The following is a 23,742-nucleotide window of genomic DNA, read 5'->3' as shown; positions in this document are numbered from 1 at the left end:
GAGAAATGGGCGAACTTTTTCCTGATGACGACCGCTTGTGTTGCGATCGAAACGTCGTAGTTTTTGTTATTTTCTTTGAACCTATCTACGTGACTTTACCGAAAGACCCAAAGAATATAGAGATGGGCGAGGTTTAGGACTCTGGCTCATGCAGCTACAATGGCTACTGGGGTGCACGGTCCAATCCTCCCTATAGACCCTGGCCGATGGATGAAACGTTCTGGCTTTCTCACCGTCTGCAGCATCCCACGTCGTATAATGAGGAGGCTTACCGCAGCCTTCGCTCGGAGGTCTAGAGAGCCGTGAGGCGCTGCAAGCTTGGGTGGTGGTCGCGGGTTGCTGAGGAGATGGAGTCTGCCTAAGTAGTCTGCGCTCACAAATCAATATTTAACTCCATTAAAAAGTAACTTGCAGCACCATACCTATTACAATCCTTAGGGGAAAGAAATATGATCCAATCTCCAACCCCCAGCATTTCTGTGAGGTCTTGGGGGAGGGGAAATCCCTCAGCCTGGAAAATATCTGGGGTAAAGTGGGGATGACCTTGCTGAGGCTGCGATGCCTCAAATATTGGAGGAAGTAGTCACCCCCTGTGAGTGGCTGGCTGAAGTGCCATCTATTGAGGAAGTACGGAAGGTGATGGAGAGTCTGAGACCAGGAAAAGTGCTGGGCAGGGATGATCTCCCAAGCGAAATGCTGAGGGAGGGTGGCGTTTGTGTGCAGATAATAACAGTATGGACCACTGGACGGGTTCCGCAGGATTGGAAGGATGCCCTGGTGGTCCCCCTCTTTAAGAAGGGGGACAGCACAGACTGAAACAACTACAGGGGCATCTCACTCAGTGTGCCGGGAAAGGTCCTGGCAAGGATTATTCAACATCGCCTTGCTAGGCACGCTGAGGAGAGGCTTGAGGAGCCCCAATGCGGTTTCAGGAAGGGTAGTCCTGCACAAATGCTATATGTTCTGTCCATCTGTTACAGCAGAGGTGTAGGGAATTCCAACAAGACCTACATCTCTGCTTTATTGACCTGGTCAAGGCCTATGATACCATCAGTAGGCCTGGGCTCTGGGTTGTTCTTCGTGCTTTCGGAGTCCCTGACCCTCTGCTCACGATCATTAAGGACCTTCATTATGGTGAGCGGGTCCGGGTAAAACTACGTGGCCGGGAGTCATGCCCTGTACACCTTGGGGTGCGACAGAGATGTTCTCTTGCTTTCACATTATTTAACATCTTTTTTGACCATGTAGTTCATGAAGCCTTCAATAGCTGTACCAGAGGAATTTCCATCTGGTACAGATACAATGGAAGGCTGATCGATGCCCGGGTGCGGTCAAGGGATGGCTCCCAATTGCTCAACCATGATATGGATGCTGATGATCTGGTAATTGCTGCACACTCAGAGAATCTGGAGCTTGCCACTAAGAGGTGAGAATTGCCATCAGCCCCACCAAAACTAAGCACCTGCCTGGGTATTTTGTACTATCGGACACTCCACCCCCAAAAATCCCAATTGGTGATAGCGCAGTTGTGGAGCGAGTGGAGAGTTTCCCATACCTGGGCAGTGTGCTCATGACTGGCTCCGGTTTAACAGCAGAGGTCTCACTTCGAATCAGTCGAGCGGCATTATCTTTTCATCGGTTGCGTAACACTGTGTGGAAGCTACCTGGTATGATGCTCCGCACGAAGCTTCAGGTATTCTCGGCCACAGTCATTCCCTCTCTTCTCTACGCTTGCGACACGTGGACCCCCCTAATGCAACATCTTCGCTGGTTAGACACATTTAGGCTGGCCTGCCTACGATCCATCCTGGGTTTAACCAGGCTGGATTGTGTGAGGAACTCACAAATCCTTGAAAGATCTGGATAATGTCCCATTGGTGAGCTCCTCCAACAGGCAAGGCTGCTAAAGCACAGCAAGTTGGTACAGTAGGGGGCACAGGTGGTGCATCAGCCAGTCGTCTCAGTCAGTCGTCTCAGTCAGTCGACCTGTGGCATCTGGGTCTGCCCCGTGACCTTCCTGCCATTTCACGTGGCCTCAAGGTGCACATAGCCTGGCACAAGCGTCGTGGTGACGTCACCACCACTTAGTGGCGAATGGCGGTTGTTGTTGTGTGTGAGTGATCGTCTGTGTGTGTGAGTGTCTGTGTGAGTTTCTGTGTGTGAGTTATCGTATGTGTGAGTGATTAAGTGTGTGAGCATCTGTGCGAGTGAGTAAGTGTATGAGTGTCTGTGTGAGTGTCTGTATTTGTGTGAGTGTCTTCGTACCCTCATGGCAATCGGTGTTAGAGGTGCGAATGAGAAGCCGGACACGAGGATGATGGTGTCTTTATATGCCTCCATCTCCTTGACAAAGGGCGTTCGTCTGGCATTGAGCGACTGGAATCTGCACAGACACAATCACGCAAAGATCACCCGTGTAGGCCTCCAGACTTGTCAGGGCAAGTCCTGTTGAGGACCCATTGAGGCCGGCGCTGCGTGCTGACACTCGGGACTTCGTCGAGATTGGGTCCGGCCCTGTGTGAGAGGAATCCCGAGCGCCCGGAGCAAAAGAAACAAAGAAAATCCACGCGTGCAAGGGGGAAACACTCTATCCCAAACCCACACGTGGAGATGAGTCCACACGTTTCCGTTATTGCGCCCTCTCCGGGCAGAGCTATGCACACGAAGGAAGAGATAAAGATCCCCACTCCCAGCCCCCCATAGTATTAAATGGGCTGCTGGGGCATGTGCTGTTAACGAGTTGCACCTATGTAAGGCCGGCACGACACACTCGAGGCTGGGTGGTCAGCACACACCACACCAGGCTGAGTCGACCAAGGGAAGACGCGGGATTGGTTAAAAGAATCGTCACTGGAATCTAACTCGGGTGGCCGGGCTCGTAGCGCAGCACGCTAATCGCTGCTCTATCGCTCCCAACACCTAACCTGACACACACACACCTAACATACACACACACATCCCTGACATATGCAGAGACAAAGATCCTCTGCATAACCTGTAACAGACTGTTGGGGCAAGTGCTGTTAGCGAGCATCTACGACGGCCGGTGAGGGGCACGAGGGGGTGGGGTGGCCAGCACCACGCCGGGCCGCCTTTCTCTCCCCCAGTGACGATGTTTACACACCGCACGAGGTACTCATTGGAGGCTGATTGGACCTAGTGGAAGTTCCTCTGGTACAGGCATCAAAGCCTTCACAAACGAAGTGGGCGAAATAGATGGCAAATAATGGAGGAGCCAGAGGACATCCCTGTCGCACCCCAAGGTGAGCAGGGGATGGCTCCGACTCCTGGCCACGTAGTTTTACCCGGGCCCGCTCACATCATGAAGGTCCTTAATGATCGTGAGCAGAGGGTCAGGGACTCCGAAAGCACGAAGAACAACCCAGAGCCCAGGCCTACTGATGGTATCATAGGCCTTAACAAGGTCAATAAAGCAGAGATGTAGGTCTTTTTGGAATCCCCTACACCTCTACTGTAGCAGACAGACATAAAATATGGCATCTGTGCAGGACCGCCCTTTCCTGAAACCGCATTGGGGCTCTGCAAGCCTCTCCTCAGCGTGCCTAGCAAGATGATGTTGAATAATCCTTGCCAGGACCTTTCCCGGCACACTGAGGAGTGAGATGCCCCTGTAGTAGTTACAATCTGTACGGTCCCCCGTCCAGTGGTTCAGACTGTTATTATGATGTCATGTAGGGCAGTTTGTGCACAAACGCCCCCCTCCCTCAGTATTTTGCTTGGGAGATCATCTCTGCCAAGTGCCTTTCCTGGACTCTGGATCGCCTTCAGTACCTCAACAGATGGCACCTCAGCCAGCCACTAACAGGGGGTAACTTCCTCTTCCAATATTTGAGGCACCGGAGCCTCAGCAGGGTCATCCCCACTTTATCCCATGCTATTTTCCAGGTTGAGGGATTTTCCCTCCCCCAGGACCTCACAGGAATGCTCAGCAAATCTGCAAATCTGTTCCTGGGGGTCGGAGATTGGATCACCATTCTTTCCCCTAATGATGATAATAGGTGTGGCGCTGCAGGTTACTTTTTTGATGGAATTAAATAGCGATTTGTGATCGCGGGACATTGAGGAAAATTCCATCTCTTCAGCAACCCGTGATCACCACCCATCTTTGCAGCGCCTCACGGCTCTCCAAATCTCCGAGCGAAGGCTGCGGTAAGCCTCCTCATTCTCTGATGTGGGATGCTGTAGACGATGAGAGTGGGCCTGTCGCTTTTTCTCAGCCAGCCTGAACAAATCCTTCATCAGCCAGGGTCTCTGGGGAGGTCTGGACCATGTCTCAAAAGCAGCCATTGCAGCTGCATGAGCCACAGTCCTAAACCTGGCCCATTTCTCCTTGAAATCAGGAGGAGTGGGGGACGATGCCAACCCCAGCTGCAAGCGATGATGAAATTCTCGCTTGCAACTTTCATCAGATAACTGAGACCAGGCTACCATGGGTTTTAAATGGGTCCTGGGTGTACACCCACCACCAGAGTGGAATAATGGCAGGCGCATCTACATATGACAAGTCGATGGTCAGTGGGCAGATCAGCACCACGGTAGGTCCTGGTGTCAAGGACATGAGCCCGTATCCACTGTTCCATCACTATATAGTCCAGCAGATGTTCTTGCTTGGATCCGATATGCATTATAATGATGTTGTGTGGATACACCGATGCTGGAACAGTGTGTTGGTAATTACAAGCTCATGGGCTGCACAGAAATCTAGCAGCCTCCTACCGTTGCTATTGAGCTGATCTGACTCATGCCATCCATCAGTCATCATGACCAACTCGGGTATTAAAGTCACCCAACAAGATCACTCTATCTCTAGGGGCCACTTTAGCTAGCACCTGTGACAGGAGGTCATAGAAGGCATCTGACTCATCGGCCTTGCCTGCATCCCTCTACTGATGTTCGTCTTCAGTGGGGACGTAAATAACCACGACCACCACTCCTCGCCTCTGGTTGATGGGAAGGCGAGCCTAAAGTAGCCTGGGGCTTACAGCTTCCCACACCTCATCGCCACGCTCCCATGCCCCCTTCATTATTTTGTTCAGACGAGGAGCCACTCCCTGTTGTTTGGCATTCTCCTGCCCCGAGTAGAGGACTGTCCACCCCTCATGGTGGCAGGAGCCAGAGCCAGTCCACCGGACTTCCTGAACACCACAGAGATCCAGGCGGTACCGGTCCAGCTCCGGACAAAGGAGTGGCAGCCTCTCCTCCACAGTGAGCATTCGAATATTCCACATGGCCACGCACAGTGGCTTTTTGCTGTTTCTGAAGGAACCCCGAGGGTAAGGATTCAATCTCCTGTCTCCACCAAATAGGGTTTGGCCAGGAGACGTCATGGACGCCTGTCCCCCGGGGCCTCCGGCACAGGCTTAATTAGATTTTATTTCGTGGTTTAGTGGTACTTGGATTGAAGGTGGAGGGGTTACCAGCCCCTCGCACCCGTCCAGACGCCATTTTAGCCGCTGTGGTGGCTACAAACGCCATGAGGGGAATGGCCAATCTAAATTTTCCCTCCCCCTTGTGGTTGTTGTTGGTTGTTTGACTTGCATCCCACTGGGATTGTTGCACACAGCGTTGGTGTACGGTGTTTTTTTCTGCAATATTTTGCTGTCTTTTCTTGGATTTTCTGTTTGCACTCAGTTACATATTAACTTTAAGATGTTTTTTGTTCATGTTTTTTGTTTGTTGCGGTTGCACCCGATTCAAGAGCCGAATGGCTCACAGGGTTATACCTAATAAATTAACTTGAACTTGAATGGCACTGCTGCTCACCACAGCGTTACCGTCCGGCACCAACGAAGAGATAGGGAGTTGTTTTGCCGCTACACCACTGCTCCCCACACACTCACACACTTCCCTGACATGCACACACACACACACCCCTGACACACACACACTCACTTCTTTATGATGATGGAGGGATTCGCTGTCACCAGACTTGTTTTCGTCCCAACGTCGTTGGAAAACTTCCCGTCCACAGGAGCCAGGTTACAGCTACACAGAGGAGACAACGCCGCCACTCACTCACAGACTCACCCACTCAGGGTTCTAAACAACGCACCACCACCACTCACTCACTCACAGACTCACCCACTCAGGGTTCTAAACAATGCACCACCACCACCACCACTCACTCACAGACTCACCCACTCAGCGTTCTAAACAACGCACCACTCACTCACAGACTCACTCACTCAGGGTTCTAAACAACGCACCACTCACTCACTCACAGACTCACCCACTCAGGGTTCTAAACAATGCACCACCACCACTCACTCCCAAACTCACCCACTCAGGGTTCTAAACAATGCACCACCACTCACTCCCAGACTCACCCACTCAGGGTTCTAAACAATGCACCACCACCACCACTCACTCACAGACTCACCCACTCAGGGTTCTAAACAATGCACCACCACCACCACCACTCACAGACTCACCCACTCAGGGTTCTAAACAACGAACCACCACTACTCAATCACAGACTCACCCACTCAGGGATCTAAACAATGCACCACCACCACCACCACTCACAGACTCACCCACTCAGGGCTCTAAACAACGAACCACCACTCACTCACTCACAGACTCACCCACTCAGGGTTCTAAACAATGCACCACCACCACCAACGCTCACTCACAGACTCACCCACTCAGGGTTCTAAACAATGCACCACCATCACTCACTCACAGACTCACCCACTCAGGAGTCTAAACAACGCACCACCACTCACTCACTCACAGACTCACCCACTCAGGGATCTAAACAATACACCACCACCACTCACTCACAGACTCACCCACTCAGGGTTATAAACTACGTGCCATCGGCGTCATCGTCAAGAGGCAAGGAATTCATTTGGAAATTTTTCGGAGCAGCAGGATATCCCCCCCCACCGCCCCCCCCCCCCCCCCCACGTGGATTTGTTGTAAAACGGAACCCGCGGAAGTGGAAATCACGTTCATTCAAGTGGCACGATAGTCGAGACGCAGACCAGAATTCGTGGAAGTCGATATTACAGAGCTACCTGTGCAATCCTATTTAATGTTGGGTTTGTCTATGGCAGTATATAGTACGGGTAGATCTGTGTGGAGTTAAGAAAAACGTTTAGCTGGAGGCATATTATATTTTTTGCGACGTAGAATTGTAATGTATGACTTACTGTTAGTAGCTCAGCGTATTGGAGAGTATATTTAGTATATTGATAATATTGATGTAGTTTATATTTTAGTTTTTTACGTGGTGGTTTAGCTGCTGCAGCTCCTTACTATTAAAATTCCTTCCCTTTATTACTGCTAACCCTACTTCCTCCCTTTTTTGCTGCTATTCCTACATAATGCACGGGCATAATATGACTTTGAGACCCCCCCCCACCTCCTACGCATTCCACAAGTAGTGACTAATCCCATATCTGAATTTTCCATAAATATGCTATATTCCTCTGTTGATATGCAAATTCCTTTGTGAAGGCGCCCTTCCTCCTTTAACCCAACTTAAATATACGCTGCCAAGCTTGGTGGTGTTCATTCAGACGCTGTCTTTCCGACAGACCTGTTCTTCACCTGAGGACGGCTGCTTGCGTTGTAGCCGAAACGTCGTGATAATTGTATTTTATTATGTTTTATTTTTATTATTTTATTATTTCCCTTCTACGTGACTTTACCGAAAGAACCAAGAAGATGAATCCTATTGTACTTATGCAATTTGACTGTGTATGCTTAATCTATTTTACCTTTTTGTTTCAAGCGATTTCTTTAACTTTCCTCTACTTTGCACTCCTATTGTTTTTTTTTGCGTCGTTTTCTGTCACAAGGTTCTGACCCCGTGCCCTTTACTGGACATTTGTCGAAGAACTTCACAGCTCATCGTATTTCTCGAGGACAAATACAGAATCTGGAATCCCTTCTTCAATCGAACTCTGACCCGCGCACAGTCGGGTGCAGCAATTTCCCCCCACTTGCCCAGCCGTAAGAGAGAGCAAGAAAAAGGCAAAAAATTAAAGAAAAATTAAGAAAAATAAAATCATAAAAATCACGACGTTTCGGAGGCAACACAAGTCTCCGTCATCAGGTGGGACCGTCGTGATTTTTATTATTTTCTTTTTATTAATTTTAATTTCATTTTTTACCTACGTGACTTTACCGAAAAAACTAAGAGTATGAATCCTTGCAGTCACGAAAGCTTCAAATCTAGAAGCAAGAAATAGGACACTTTTGCCCCCCCGCGTGAGAGTCAAACCCGATCGCTTTTCACTCTCAGAGATGAGATCGAGCCCTTCGTTCCCGTGAGGGCCGCGGCGTCTTTCGTCACCGGTGCAACGTTACAGGCGACTTTGATAAGCCGATGCCTGGCGGTGAGAGCCAGCACCGACCCATGCACCAGCGAATACGGCATTCGGCATTTCGCCTTCAAAAGAGCTTTGCTTCTCCGTCGAGCGTGACCCTGCGTTACGACGCGCTGTTCGTGTTGCGCGTGGTGACGCGTGTGCCACCACGTACCACGTGACGTGACGCTGTCGTAAATGCTTTGCTTATCGAAATCGGCTCCAGTGCTTCTTTTATTGCTGCTGGCAGCAATAAAAGTGGTTTAAAAATACCTAAACACAAGTAGCTCCCTCCCTCTCTCCTGCCTGGTTCGTAGCGCAGTGGTTGTAGCACTTTGGTAGTGCCTCCTCCTACGCATGTGTGGTGTCCCTCACTCTCTCTCTCTCCCTTTCTCCATGACAAAGGCAAACTTGGCCTTTGTTCAGGTGAAGATGGCGGTGTACAGAACGAGGAAAAGGTGCTGGAAGGTGACACTGACGGCTGCTCAGAGGCCTGCTTAAGGCGCGGCTCCGGCTGGAGCACGCCATGCACCACACACATGCCGGTGATGTGCACGTCTTCTTCGAACGCTGGGGAGCCGGAAAAGCCCCTCTCTGTAGCAGCGTGGACGGCACCCTCGTGTTCACCTTCTGAAGCGCTCGCTCGTCACCGTGGCGTGCGCGATGACCACCACCACCACCACGTGACTTTTCTTTCGTGTTGTGCGCGGTGCATTTAGCGCCACGGCGCGTGGATTTATAGCGTTCATTTTCATTTGTTTGCTGGTGACTGTGTGTTTAATATCGGAATCGCCTCCAGTGCTGTTGCTGCTGGCGGCAATAAAAGTGTTTTTAAAGTCAAAAGTCTCTCCCTCTCTCTATCTCACTTATCTCACTCTCCTTCCCTCTCCCTTCCTCTCCCTCCCTCTCTCCCTCCCCCTCCACCCTCTCACCGGATCACGAAGTCGGCTGCGTCGATCTGTGAGCCGCAGGAGCTGTTGGTGAGGATCCCTCCGTTCCCCACGACGGCGCAGCGAGGGTAGCGCCCACTCCGCTCCGGGAACTCCTGCGGCCACATCATCAGCAGCAGCCATCAGCCATCATAATCAACCATCGTAATCAGCCATGATAATTATCCATTATCATCAGCCATCATCATCAGCTGCCATCATCAGCCGCCATCATCAGCCGCCATCATCATCAGCAGTAGCTGCCATGATCAGCCATCATCATCAGTCATCATTATCAGCAACAGCAGCTGTCATTATCAGCCATCATCATCAGCCATAATCAGCCATTATCATCAGCCATCACCATCATCAGCCATCCTCATCAGCAGCTGTCATCAGCCATCATCAGCCATCATCGTCAGCCATCAGTCATCATCTTCATCAACAGCAGCTGTCATTATCAGCCATCATCATCAGCCATTATCATCAGCCATTATCATCAGCCATTACCATCATCAGCCATCACCATCAGTCATCATCATCAGCAGCTGTCATTATCAGCCATCATCATCAGCCATCAACATCAGTCATCAGCAGCTGTCATTAGCAGCTGTCATTATCAGCCACTATCATCAGCCATCATCAGCCATCATCATCAGCAATCACCATCATCAGCCGTCATCATCAGCAGCTGTCATTATCAGCCATCATCATCTGGATCACGTCTTCAAATCCGCCAATGACGTGGGGGCTACTTCAGATAGCAGTCTCGTGATGTGCAAAGTAGCATTTTGCCAATTATTCGCCCACCCATCACCACGATATCACAGACCGGTTCAAAATCAGCGCAGGTATCAGCGCTCCTGATAAAATTTGCCTTGACCCACGGCAACTCCGCAAAAATATATCGCCCCAATCTCAAACGTCAATACGGTTTCAAAGGTCATAAGCGCCCGTGCCTGATAGCGATCGCGACTTCCCCACGTCGCTGCGACGGGCACATTCAAGCCGTCGTGGTCGGCGTGCCTGGAAGCCCCACGGCACCGGGACGGCTCCACTAAAGACCACCGATAACCTCTGCAAGAGCGTGAATGACCTCTGCAAGAGCGTTGATGACCTTTGCAAGAGGGTGGATGACCTCTGCAAGACCGTAGATGACCTCTGCCAGAGCGTGGATGACCTTTGCAAGAGCGTGGATGACCTTTGCAAGAGCGTGGATGACCTCTGCAAGACCGTGGATGACCTCTGCAAGAGCGTGGATGACCTCTGCAAGGGCGTGGATGACATTTGCAAGAGCGTGAATGACCTCTGCAAGAGCGTAGATGACCTTTGCAAGAGGGTGGATGACCTCTGCAAGACCGTAGATGACCTCTGCAAGAGCGTGGATGACCTTTGCAAGAGCGTGGATGACCTTTTCAAGAGCGTGGATGACCTCTGCAAGACCGTGGATGACCTCTGCAAGACCGTGGATGACCTCTACAAGAGCGTGCATGACCTTTGCAAGAGCGTGGATGACCTTTACAAGAGCGTGGATGACCACTGCAAGAGCGTGGATGACCTCTGCAAGACCGTGGATGACCTCTGCAAGACCGTGGATGACCTCTACAAGAGCGTGCATGACCTTTGCAAGAGCGTGGATGGCCACTGCGCCACAGCGTTGGTTTGGCCTCAATCGCTCAGCCACCTTCGACAACCAATCGACTGCGAGATACTCACATAACCTGTCAACTCCTTATCAGTGCCCTACCTCACTACAGACACATTCAGACCCTGTTGGTCACCCCGTGCCTTTATACATCTCAACGTTCATACTACAAAGTCCCATCACAAGGGAGAAACACACACGAATAGACAACAATTATGCTTTTGTCCCGTATTTAAACTGCTGTACGTCGTATGGACTTTAAAACGCAATTTCCCTGTACAATAAATACTGGGATGACAGGTACATATTAAACATGGGACCTTTTTGCCAGTATCAAAGTATGATAAAATATATATATAGTTTTTACCCTTTCTGGCAATAAAGCAGGAGGTTTTAAAATGTTCAAACACCAAATAGCATTAACCACACACAGTACTTGTGATAGGCATGCAAACAAACATGGCTCTGATAACGCTGGTCAACACACTTTTTCTGGCATAAGGTATTCCAACGGTTGTAAGGTAATTTTGGGGTGCTGATTCCAAATCTGGTCAACACACTTTTTCTGGCATAAGGTATTCCAACGGTTGTAAGGTAATGTTGGGGTGCTGATTCCAAATCTGGCATCAGTTTTTGTCTATCACATCAGGTTTTTGAGATATCAAATATTGCATTTTCAATAAAAACTGCAGAAGAAAAATATTAAATAAATGTGGATATCTACATAAAATTATATTATAAAACACACTTTCCTAAAAATACAGCACCATATTTTAACACTAAAGCAGTCACTGACTCGCAACAACTTGCAATCATAAGTGACAGAGTTAATTTCGGGTAAAATCAATGAAAATGGGGTATGCCGATAGCATAAAAATGAGATGTGATAGGGCAAATCTGAGATCAGATTTGGAATCAGCACCCTGAAATTAGTCTAAAACAGCTGCAAAAGTCCAGGCCAGATTTTTTTTTTTTTTCACTGTTCGCATTTTGGCGTTCTCTGGTCTGACACTGGAAGTCTGCTGCTGTATCTGATGTAGGCCATCAATTTCAAAGACAATGTCCATGTATTATAATTAATTATCAGAGCATATTTGTTTCCACGTTCACCACAAATTGCTGTGTGTGGTTAATGCAGCAACTTGAACCCTCGCAAAGAGGTTTCTATTTATCGCTTGAACATCTTAACACAGCTGTTTTATTGCCAGAAAGGGTCAAAGACCGATTCTTATTTTTCCATCGGTATGTACTCATCGAACGGCTAAGGTCAAGGTTTGGTGTCTCGGGTACGGGCGCTGGGGTGGATTGAGTCGTCCCTTATGTGGTTGATGAATTTCGATTTAAAGCTTTCGTGACTGCAGGAATTCATCTTCTTGGTTCTTTCGGTAAAGTCACGTAGAAGGGAAATAATAAAATAATAATAATAATAATAATAAAACATGATAAAATAATATTATATAATAAAATAATATTAAAACTAATATAATATATTTCTTATGTTTTAATAAAACATAATAAAAGAATATAATATAATAAAATAATATAATATATTTATTATGTTTAATTTTAATTATTTTATTATTTCCCTTCTACGTGACTTTACCGAAAGAACCAAGAAGATGGTTGATCAACGTTCGTCAAGCCGGGCAACGATCAGCCATCGCCTGTGCCGTGCCTCAGTCGGTGTACCGCGGGGGAGTTCTCGCCCCACGGGCCCTTCCTGTCTAACAACTCGCGTCCCTCAGACCACCAATGTCGTCTCGACATCAATGTGCCGACGACAGACAGTTGCACACCGCGTGACGTCACAGTTGCACACCGCAGTGACGTCATAGTTAAGATGCGGAGAGCCTCGTGCATTCCGCGGTCCTCGCGCGTGGGGGTTTCGTGCATGGAACGGAAGCGCTGTTTGATCCGGGAAAAACACAAAAGTAAATCGGAGGTTCTGCTGGTTGGCACTCGGGTTCGGGGCGACAAGAATTGCGGGAGGATGAGGCTGTGGCAGTCACGGACTCCGGGATTCAGTTTTCTACTCGTATCTGAAGAGCCTCGGCACCACGCTCGACCAGGATGTGTCGTTTGATGGCCGCGTGCAAAATGTAGCCAGGTCCTGCAATTAACACCATTGGAACCTCATTTGCAAGTAAAAAATATGATAATTGTTTTTTCATGTTTGCATAGACCATAATACCTGCAGTCATAGTGCGCCTTTTGGCGTCATCTGGTCCAACCCATGTGAGACTAGGCTCTAAGGAAAACTGTCTCGTGTGTGAACCAATCAACTTCAAGGACAGTGCATACATTATCAGAGTTATGTTTTTTGTTTGCATTATGACTGCAGGTATTGTGGTCTATGCAAACATGACTCCTTGTAAAAAAGGTGTCAGTTTTGTTGCCGGATAGAAGGGTAAAAAAACTATTATCAGGTCCTGCAATGTTCACATCGGGACTCTACGGACACATTCGACCACTGTTGGGTCGTGATATAGCCCAACACGGTGGTGTATGTGTAGCGTAGTATCGACGAGGCTCGATTATTGCAACTCGCTACTCTACGGGATGTCTGGCAAAAAAAACAATACCAAGCTGCAGCGTGTACACAATTCCCCAGCGCGTGTCATGACGGGTTACTGCAAGATCCGACCGTGTCCGTTCAGTGCTCGCTGAGCTGCATTGGCTTCCGCTTGCCAAACGAATTCGTTACAAGGTCGCGTTCATTACACACAAAGTGCTTGCCACAAATGAACCACAATACCTCGCTGATCTCGTCAAGGAGCATAAAACAACTTGACACCAACTCCCAGTCGTCTTCCTCGCAGCGGCTTCTGGCTGGCCATCGAATAAAGATGGTCACCGCATCACGCGCTTTTAGATGGGCTCCTGTGGCCGTCTGGAACGCTCTTCCCTCCGATATTATGACGCCACTGGGAGCTATGTACTTTTAAATCATCATCTAGATTGAAAGCTCTTTTCTTTTGAAGTGCTACTTGTGTTAAGTTTGTTCTCCTTCCCTGCATCTCCGATAAGCATGGTTGGATATGTATGGTGTGAAAGAAGTTCAGACATTCACATCAGCTATTGTGGTGCCACGACCGTGGAGCAACTACCCCCCACCCTGAGCACACGCACTAAACACGCAGCACTTGCACCCACGTAGTGTCCTGGCGGGGGATTGCCTGGCACATCGGGTTTTAATCCGAAGGGCCGCTAGAGGGAAAGTCCCACGGTTACCCGGTGCCAGGAGATTGGCTGACCCTCGCAGGATAGGTGACATTGCGATGCCCCTAAAATTGGTTTAAAAAATGTATGGGCGCAGAAACCCTGGGCCAACCGCAATGAGTTACTCACAACATTGGGGGGAGGACGGAGGGCGGGATATTAAGCAAGAAAAGTGCAAGAGCCCTTCCAGACAATGGGCAACGAGGGACAATGGGGGTGGCCGGCGACCGCCGCCGTGGACTCGAGGAAGGACACGGAAACAGGAGGGGGCGGTAACCACAGGTAAGCGCATGATTGGCCACGTGGTACAATTGCACCTGAGGCCTTTGAAGTTAAGGGAATAAAAGGAGTAGTCTGGGAAGATTTTGGGCTTTTGCCTTCAACCTCTGGGCCGTCAAGACCCACTCCCTGCCGTCCTACCTCCTCGAGCCGCTCACAGCATCCGTGTGATGCCAGCGAGTGCTGCTACGAGGCAGCGATAGGTGAAGTTTTCTCTCGTCCTTCTCCCTCCGACTCTCACAGCGTCCGTGCGACGCCATGAGTACAGCTTCGAGGTGCGTGGTAGGACGTTTGAGTGACTGGGTTCGTAGGCAGAGTTAGGCCAAGCTCTTCTCGCAAAATATCCCCCCCTAGGTAGTGCGTATTTGCGCCGTTAATAAACTTTAGTACAGAGTATCGGTGCAGTGTGATTTCTGTGCGTGTAGGTGGAACCTCGGCGTGGTGTTGGTAATTTGAGTGCGTGTGTGTGAGGTGCGCGTGTATTTGAAACATAAACGGCCACTGACGCTCGCGCGCCCATGCAGCCGTGCCACGCGAGTATTAGGGCGGGTGAGTTAAAACCGCTCGCTAACGCTCATGCGTGTTTACGCACATGTGTGTGTAAAATGTATCACCTGCAGGTGCGCGCGCGTTCGCGCTGCCGCTTTAGAGCGCGTCTTAACGCAGGTGAAGGGTCGCGGGTAAACACCCGCCGGCGCGCGTATTTGTGCAGCCGCTTTAGCGCTAGTCTCTGTGCATGAACGGATTAGGGTTTAACCACCCGGAGGCACGCGTGCATATTCGTGCAGCCGCTTTAGCGCTAGTCTTTGTGTGCAAGCGGATTAGCATTTGACCGCCCTCAGACGTTGGCGTGCAATCGCGCAGCCGTTTAGCATCAGTCTGATCGCTGGCAGGGGCGCGCGCATGCTCGCCGCCGCCGTAGCATTAGCGTTAGTGTATGTGCATGTGTGGAATAACCCCGTGCGGTGGTGAGCCAGCGATTTAGCTATGTCCTTCAGAGGGGGCAGTAACACAGGGGGCCAATCACCCGGTCGGTGGGGGCCCGGCAGGGGACAATGGGCGCGGTGGAGGAGGGAGTGGAGGAGGGAGTGGAGGGGGCAAACGTTGCGCCCCAGCTGCCCAGCGAAGGCGGTGGGACGGACGTCGGCCCTCACACTATCATCAGCAGTAGCAGCCATTATCGTTATTATGACGACATGGGTGAGCAGTAGCACGTTTAACGCTTATTGCAGAGGCTCCGCGGTTAAAAACTGTGGGTGTCATCATCATCATGACCGACAGCATCTTTACACACGATGGGCAAGTGGGTGAATGAGTGAGAGGACAAGTGGGCGGATGAGCGAACGAAAGGGCGAGGGAACGAACGAACGAACGAGCGAACGAGTGAATGAATGAATGGGTGAGCGAGCGAGTGAATGAATGAATGGGCGAGTGAGTGAATGAGCGGGATAGCGAGTGAGCAAGCAAAGGGGCGAGAAAGCAAGCAAACGATCAAGTGAGCAAACGGACGAACGAGCGAACGAATAGATGAGCGAGTGAATGAACAGAAGAGCGAGCGAAGGGGTGAGTGAGCGAGCCAGCCAGCACCTTGATGAAAATGCTGTGAAGGTTTTCGTCCACTGTGATCGTCTTCTTACTGGCGTCGTACGTGATGTTGGAGTTGATGGGGGAGTTCGTCTGCGTCACCATCACCCGGCCCGCACCGCCCGTCGCGTTCCGGTGGCTCTCCCTGCGATGCGGAGAGACACGTTAGCAGGGGGGGGCACGGGGAGACAGAATGGAGGCACACGGGGAAATACGGAGTCATGGGGAAGCACAGAGACACGGAGAGATACGGGGACACGGGGAAAGGGGACATGGGGAGACACAGGGACACTGGAGGACACGGGGCAACGCGGGGAGACGTGGGGACACGGGGAGATGCGGGCATACGGGGAGGCATGGGGAGATGTGGGGATACAGGTGACGCAAGGACATCTGGGAAGTCATCTTGTCGTGTAACTGACGAGCCATGACACAACCCAGAGTGACTGGAAGTCATGGGCCAGATCACCTCGATAGCAAACGGTAGTAGGCCACGACATCACCAGCTGGTCGCCAAGGGACTTGTATTGAACATGCTGGAAGATGTTGCTCCTTTCACGAAAGACGCCTTATCATGGAGAAGATGTTGCACGACAACTTCCCACACAGTTCTTGACAGAACGGGACCACTGATCCAATGGCAAGGAAACAAGACATTTGGAGATATCGTTTTGCTGCAGCCTTCATCCGCCTTCACAGTCGTTGAGATCAGTTTAGACGACGTCAGGACTTTCGCGACCAATATTATTCATAATAAAGGTTCATGGGTTAGATCGCATAAGTATAAATGTATAAACATTCTACACTAAATGCTACACTCTACACTAAATGCTACACTCTACACTAAATGCTACACTCTACACTAAATGCTACACAATCCGCTACACGCTACGTTATACAAACGTACATGTTTTTTAGTTAGATCGCGTAAGAAGAAATGTGTCGTAACCCTCCACCATCCGACAAAGCCAGTAACGTTTATCACGTAAACAACGCGCCAATTAGTTGACTACTTCAGCCCACCGGTGTGTTGGAGAGTAAAATCTACAACATTTACAATTTGAGTACCGTGACGTTTCGCTGGTAATTACATGAACCAGCATCATCGGGCGATATGCCAGAATAGTGAAGCATCCACCTGCTTCAGGTCTTAGATAGAGCAGCAGCAGAAGCAGCAGGACGACGTCATCACTGAACCCATCAGGTGCAGAGATCAGAGGCGCAGGAGAGGAGAGGGGGGAGTTATTGTAATTATATAATAGATTAGTAATCCGTTAATTATCACGCGTTTCCTCTATAAGGAACGCAGTTGTAAGATGTATTACTTAATGATACGCTTCCAGGCCACACTAACCCTGTAGCTGTCAGAGCGGTTACAATTATTAGTATTTCTCTCAATTTCAATGGATTCTCGATATTAGTCTTGGCCAGTAATAATTAGTTTTACACGACACTTCAACGTTATCAAAATAAATTGAATGTCCTTGTTGGCAAGCATGTTCTGCAACTGCCGACAGTTGTGTTTGAGAGTATTTTATATTTCTTTGGTGTTCTTTTCGTCTTACGCTAATGTTACGTCCCGTCTGTCCATTGTTATGAGCCATTGAGATGTTAACATCTTAAATCTTGACTTAAAGCTTTCGTGACTGCAGAAATTCATATTATTGGGTCTTTCGGTAAAGTCACGTAGATAGGTTCAAGGAAAATAACAAAAATAACAAAACAGCCTGCCTCAGCAGCTTTCCCGCTTTTTCTCCTGATGACGATTGCTGGTGTTGCTATCGAAACGTCGTAGTTTTTTTAATTTAATTTATTATTTTATCTTTAGACGTGACTTAACCGAAAGAAACAAATAATAATTCCTGCAGTCACGAAAGTTCTAAAATTAAGATTAATTTTGTTATTTTCTTTGAACCTATCTACGTGACTGCTCGGCCGTTGAGGGCTTGTTAACCCATGGCTGGGGGCAGGCAGAATTATTATAGCACTGGTCAACAAAAATAAAACATGTTTTTCTGGCCTGAACTTTTGCAGCTGTTTTAGACTGATTTCAGGGTGCTGATTCCAAATCTGATCTCAGATTTGCTCTATCACACCTCATTTTTATGCGATCGGCATACCCCATTTTCATTGATTTTACCCGAAATTAACTCTGTCACTTATGATTGCAAGTTGTTGCGAGTCAGTGACTGCTTTAGTTTTAAAATATGGTGCTGTATTTTTAGGATACTGTGTTTATAATATCATTTTATGTAGATATCCACATTTATTTAATATTTCTCTTCCGCAGTTTTTATTGAAAATGCAATATTTGATATCTCTAAAACCTGATGTGTTAGACAAAAACTGATGCCAGATTTGGAATCAGCACCCCAAATTACCTTAAACCCGTTGGAATACCTTATGCCAGAAAAAGTGTGTTGACCAGTGTAATGGTGCCCTATTCCCACCATGTCACAGCATCGTCAAAGGGTGTATGTGACTAATTCAAGAGGAAAAGCATTGCCGTATGCAGTGATAACCACTCTGTTCGTGCTATCGCCGCTTGGTCCACGACTGCGTATTCGTCAGGGTTGCCTCCCCCTAATCTTCGTAGAAGGTCGTTGTACTATCCCTAAACCTGCACACGTGCTGGGTAGCAGTGCAGCTCTGCCTTCATTCTACTGTAGTGGTGGTGACGGCGGTGGTGGTGTGTCCACCTCGGACCCCGTTCAATCCTACGATAGCCTGGGGTCTCGGCTCGCTTTGATGAGAGTTGCAAGCGAGAGTTTGAGCATCACTCGTAGCTGGAGGTTAGCGTTATCTCTACCCCCCCCCCCCCCCCCTTTGCTACCTGTTCCTCCTGATGCAGAGGGGAAACGGGTGAGGACTGCGGCTCATGCAGCTGCAATTGGCTGCATTGGGGGTACGCAATCCAGACAATCCCCAGATCCCTGGCTGACGGGAGGTGGAGGAGGAGGTGTTCTGGCTGGATGGACCTAAGCGGCAGGTTCGCTCCCACTACTCTAGAGCCAGGGGCCGTCCATAAGCGGGGCCCAGAACAAACCACACCACGTGGGCCTCCGCCCCACTCCCCCCACCCGCCCCCCTGATGCCTTCAAACTAAACTGGCAGTATGACATCTGACACCGTGACGTCGTAGAGCGGGAGGGGGGCGGGGGGGGGGAGCCCCGTAAAGTGCGGGGCCCGGGGCAGTCGGTCCCGATTTGCCGTGTACCCCCAAGGGACAGCTTTGCCTACAGCATCCCACCATGCAAGAAACGAGGAGGCTCACCGCAGCCTTCGCCCGGAGGTTCGGTAAATGCTCTTCCTGCCGATATTAGGAAGTCACCGGGAACTGTGCACTTTTCCGTAAGGGGCCGTCCATAAATGACGTCACGCGATTTTGGATGATTTTTGACCCCCCCCTAGTCACACGGCGTCACAAAAAGTCAGACCACCCCTTAAATATGACGTCACAGAGCTCTGCCCCCCCCCCCCAACCAAATAATACATGCTTCAAATCGCTTTAAACTTGCGCGCTGATGTAAGAGAAAACATGTATTGAAGATTCCAAAGAACACAGGATGAGATGTTACTATCCTTTGTGCAAGCACTTCCAAGAGTTCATGAACAGTGAGCCTGGTGAAATTTGGGGAGCGCATCGTCAGTAGTGAACCTTTGGTTCCTAGGGTGTTTCGGCCTTTCATACTATACACCCTCCCCAAAGGCGGCCAGCGACAGGGTGATCAATCCTACGCTTGCGTCCCATTCCCAATTAGTCATAGGAGTTGCCTTGTTGTTGATAGCCAACATCCCATGGGACTATGCATGGCAGGGGTGTCCTCCTCCCTGAGTCAAGCATTGTTGACTGCATACCTCCTGGCCCTCTCACTTTGGGGCCCAGCTGGGGTCTTTCCTCTTCATCCGGAGCCACTGACTGCTGCCTTCTGCCGCCTCCGATACAGCTCTGATTGCCGAACGCTGGCTCTGGCCCTTAATTCCAAGGTCTCTAAGCAGTCTGGTTGTAGATGTTGCCACAAAACCTCTGCAGCCCACCTCCACTGGTCGGACTTCTGTGTTCCAGCCATGATGCCGTGCTTCGGCAGCTAGATCGGCATAGCGCAGATGTTTTCGCTCATAAGCCTCATCTACTGAGTCCTCCCAGGGTACTGTGAGCTCAATGATGAAGACCTTCTTGAGCGAACGGGACCAGAGCACCATGTCAGGTCTTAGGGTGGTGGTTGCGATCTCCGGAGGAAAACTAAACTGGCAGTATGACATCTGACACCGTGACGTCGTAGAGTGGGAGGGGGGAGCCCCGTAAAGTGCGGGGCCCGGGGCAGTCGGTCCCCGATTCGCCGTGTACCCCCAAGGGACAGCTTTGCCTACAGCATCCCACCATGCAAGAAACGAGGAGGCTCACCGCAGCCTTCGCCCGGAGGTTCGGTAAATGCTCTTCCTGCCGATATTAGGAAGTCACCGGGAACTGTGCACTTTTCCGTAAGGGGCCGTCCATAAATGACGTCACGCGATTTTGGATGATTTTTGACCCCCCCTAGTCACACGGCGTCACAAAAAGTCAGACCACCCCTTAAATATGACGTCACAGAGCTCTGTTCCCCCCCCCCAACCAAATAATACATGCTTCAAATCGCTTTAAACTTGCACTCTGATGTTGTAGGAGAAAACATGTATTAAAAAGTCTATTTCATTAAGTAGAACGTGTTGTCTATATTTGTTTAAAGTTGCGCATTTTGATGTGATGTCACATTTCTCAACCCCCCCCCCCCTCGTCACACATCGTCACAAATCTCTGACCCCTCCCCTAGGTGCGTGACGTCATTTATGGACGGCCCCTAATCTACATTGAAAACCTAATTTCTCTAGAACTTCTTTTTGTGTGTTTAGTTTGTTGTCCTTCCCAGGCACCTGTGATAGGCACGGTTGGTTACGTACGGTGCGAAAGAAGTTCAACGTACACATACAAAGCGGGTGGACATCAGTGACAGAAGACCTCCGTAACTTTGTGGTGATTGTGCTGATGGTGATTGTACTGATGATAATTGTGTCGATGATGATGGTGCTGATGATGATTGTGCCAATAATGATTGTGCTGATGATGATTGGTCTGATGGCGAGTGTGCTCATGATGATTGTGCCGATGGTGATTTTGCCGATAATGATGATGCTGATGATGATAAATTTACAGATAATTATTGTGCCGATGACGAGTGTGCCGATGATGATTGTGCCGATAATGATTGTGCTGATCATTCATGATTGTGCTGATGATGATTGTGCCGATGGTAATTGTGCCGATAATTAATGATTGTGCCGATGATGAGTGTGCTGATGATGATTGTGCCCAATGGTAATTGTGTCGATAATTAATGATTGTGCCGATGATGATTGTGCCGACGGTAATTATGCCGATTATGATTGTGTTGATGACGATTGTTCTAATGTTGATTCTGCTCATGATGGTGAGTGTGCTGCGTAGCACTCACTGGAAGTTGAGAGTGGCGGAGAAGTTGGGTGCCCAGGGGCACACGTGCACACTCAGCACGTCGTTCACGATGCTCTCCTGGCTGAACCTGGTGCACGCGCACGTACACACACACACGTACACACACACACACACGTACACACACACACACACGTACACACACACACGTACACACACACGTACACACACACACACACGCACGTACAAAGATCCCCCATATAGCCTTAACAGACTGTAGGGGCAAGTGCTGTTAGCGAGCACCTATGAAGGCCGGAACGGTACACGAGGGGGTGGGTGGCCAGCACCACGCCCGACCGCCTTTGTCTCCCCAGAGGCGATGTTTACACACCGCACCAGGTACTCATTTAAGGCTGAGTCGACCTAGGGGACGCCCAGGACCGGTTCAGATACTCGTCACTGGTGTTAGCCGTGAGCGGCAATCGAACCCGAGTCGCCAGGTTCATAGCGCAGCGTGGCGCTAACCGCTACACTACCGCTCCCCACGCACGTACACACACACACGTACACACACACAACGCACACACGCCGAGATTCTGAATCCGGGAGTGCCCATATTGACCCCACCAGCACCGCCGACACCGAAACACGCGCGCGACCTGAAGAGCTTTTTTAGCCTTTCTCGTAATAATATTCAGATGTTCAAACACCAAATGGTGACCCTCACACACACACGCTCGCGTCGCTGATCGCATCGTCCCGACTTTTCCCATTTCCCGTCACCTCTCAGCCTTCGCCTCCACCACCACCACCACCCACTACAACCACCACCCAGTACTACCACTACCCACTACTACTACTACCACCACCCACTACTACTACCACCCACTACTACTACCACCACCCACCACTACCACCCACTACTACCACCACCCACTACTACTACCACCACCCACTACTACTACCACCACCCACTACTACCACCACCCACTACTACTACCACCACCCACTACTACTACCACCACCCACTATTACCACCCACTACTACCACCACCCACTATTACCACCCACTACTACTACCACCCACTACTACCACCACCCACTGCTACTACCACGCACCACTACTACCACCTACTACTACTACCACCACCCACTACTACCACCAACGCCCACTACTACCACCCACTACTACCACCCACTACTACTACCACCACCCATTACTACTACCACCACCCACTACTACTACTACCACCACCCACTACTACCACCACCACCCACTACTACCACCACCCACTACTACTACCACCTACTACTACCACTACCCACTACTACCACCACCCACTGCTACTACCACCACCCACTACTACCACCACCCACTACTACCACGCACTACTACTACCACCACCCACTACTAACACCACCCACTACTAACACTACCCACTACTACCACCACCCACCACTACCACCAACTACTACTACCACCACCCACTACCACTACCACCACTCACTGCTACTACCACCACCCACTACTACTACCACTACCGCTGTAACAAAAAGCACTTCTTAGATTGACGTCGTTTCGATATTCGTCTTGGCAACCTTTCGACGACGAATACCGGGGGTTGTGTCGTACATAGAGATAAGAGTTTGGAGCATCTAAAGTGCAAAAACTAAATCGTGCACACACACACAGAGTTACATACACAGAGTTACAAACACACACGTAGAGTTACACACACACACGGAGTTACACACACACACATATAGAGTTACACACACAGAGTTACACACACACAGAGTTACACACACACAGAGTTACACACACACATAGAGTTACACACACAGAGTTACACACACAGAGTTACAAACGTAGAGTTACACACACACATATAGAGTTACACACACACACACATAGAGTCACACACACACACATAGAGTTACACACACACAGAGTTACACACACACATAGAGTTCCACACGCAGAGTTACACACACACAGAGTTGCACACAGAGTCACACACACACAGAGTCACACACACATAGAGTTACACACACAGAGTTACACACACACATAAAGTTCCACACCCAGAGTTACACACACAGAGTTGCACACACAGAGTTACAAACACAGAGTTGGACACACACAGAGTTACACACACACACAGAGTTACACACACAGAGTTAGACACACGCAGAGTTACACACACGGTTACACATATACACACACACAGTTACACACACACAGTTACACACACGTAGAATTACACACAGAGTTACACACAACAACAACCGCCACTCGTCACT

The 23,742-nt window shown here is 49.6% G+C and overlaps 1 protein-coding gene across 1 annotated transcript in view; it reads right to left on the bottom strand.

The window, feature by feature from the left end:
- LOC144950256 (alpha-2,8-sialyltransferase 8E-like) overlaps positions 1-23,742 on the bottom strand; it is a 34,969-nt gene that overhangs the window by 2,755 nt on the left and 8,472 nt on the right. Inside the window, 5 exon segments of the mRNA XM_078880316.1 lie at positions 2,266-2,383; positions 5,914-6,006; positions 9,269-9,381; positions 15,996-16,137; positions 21,482-21,568. Coding sequence (XP_078736442.1) covers positions 2,266-2,383; positions 5,914-6,006; positions 9,269-9,381; positions 15,996-16,137; positions 21,482-21,568 — 553 coding nt within the window.

This window comes from Lampetra fluviatilis, chromosome 57 (genome assembly GCF_964198595.1).
Source record: "Lampetra fluviatilis chromosome 57, kcLamFluv1.1, whole genome shotgun sequence".
Classification (NCBI taxonomy): domain Eukaryota; kingdom Metazoa; phylum Chordata; class Hyperoartia; order Petromyzontiformes; family Petromyzontidae; genus Lampetra; species Lampetra fluviatilis.
Note: the sequence above shows the minus strand (reverse complement) of the source record. Positions and strands in the feature narration are given on the sequence as shown.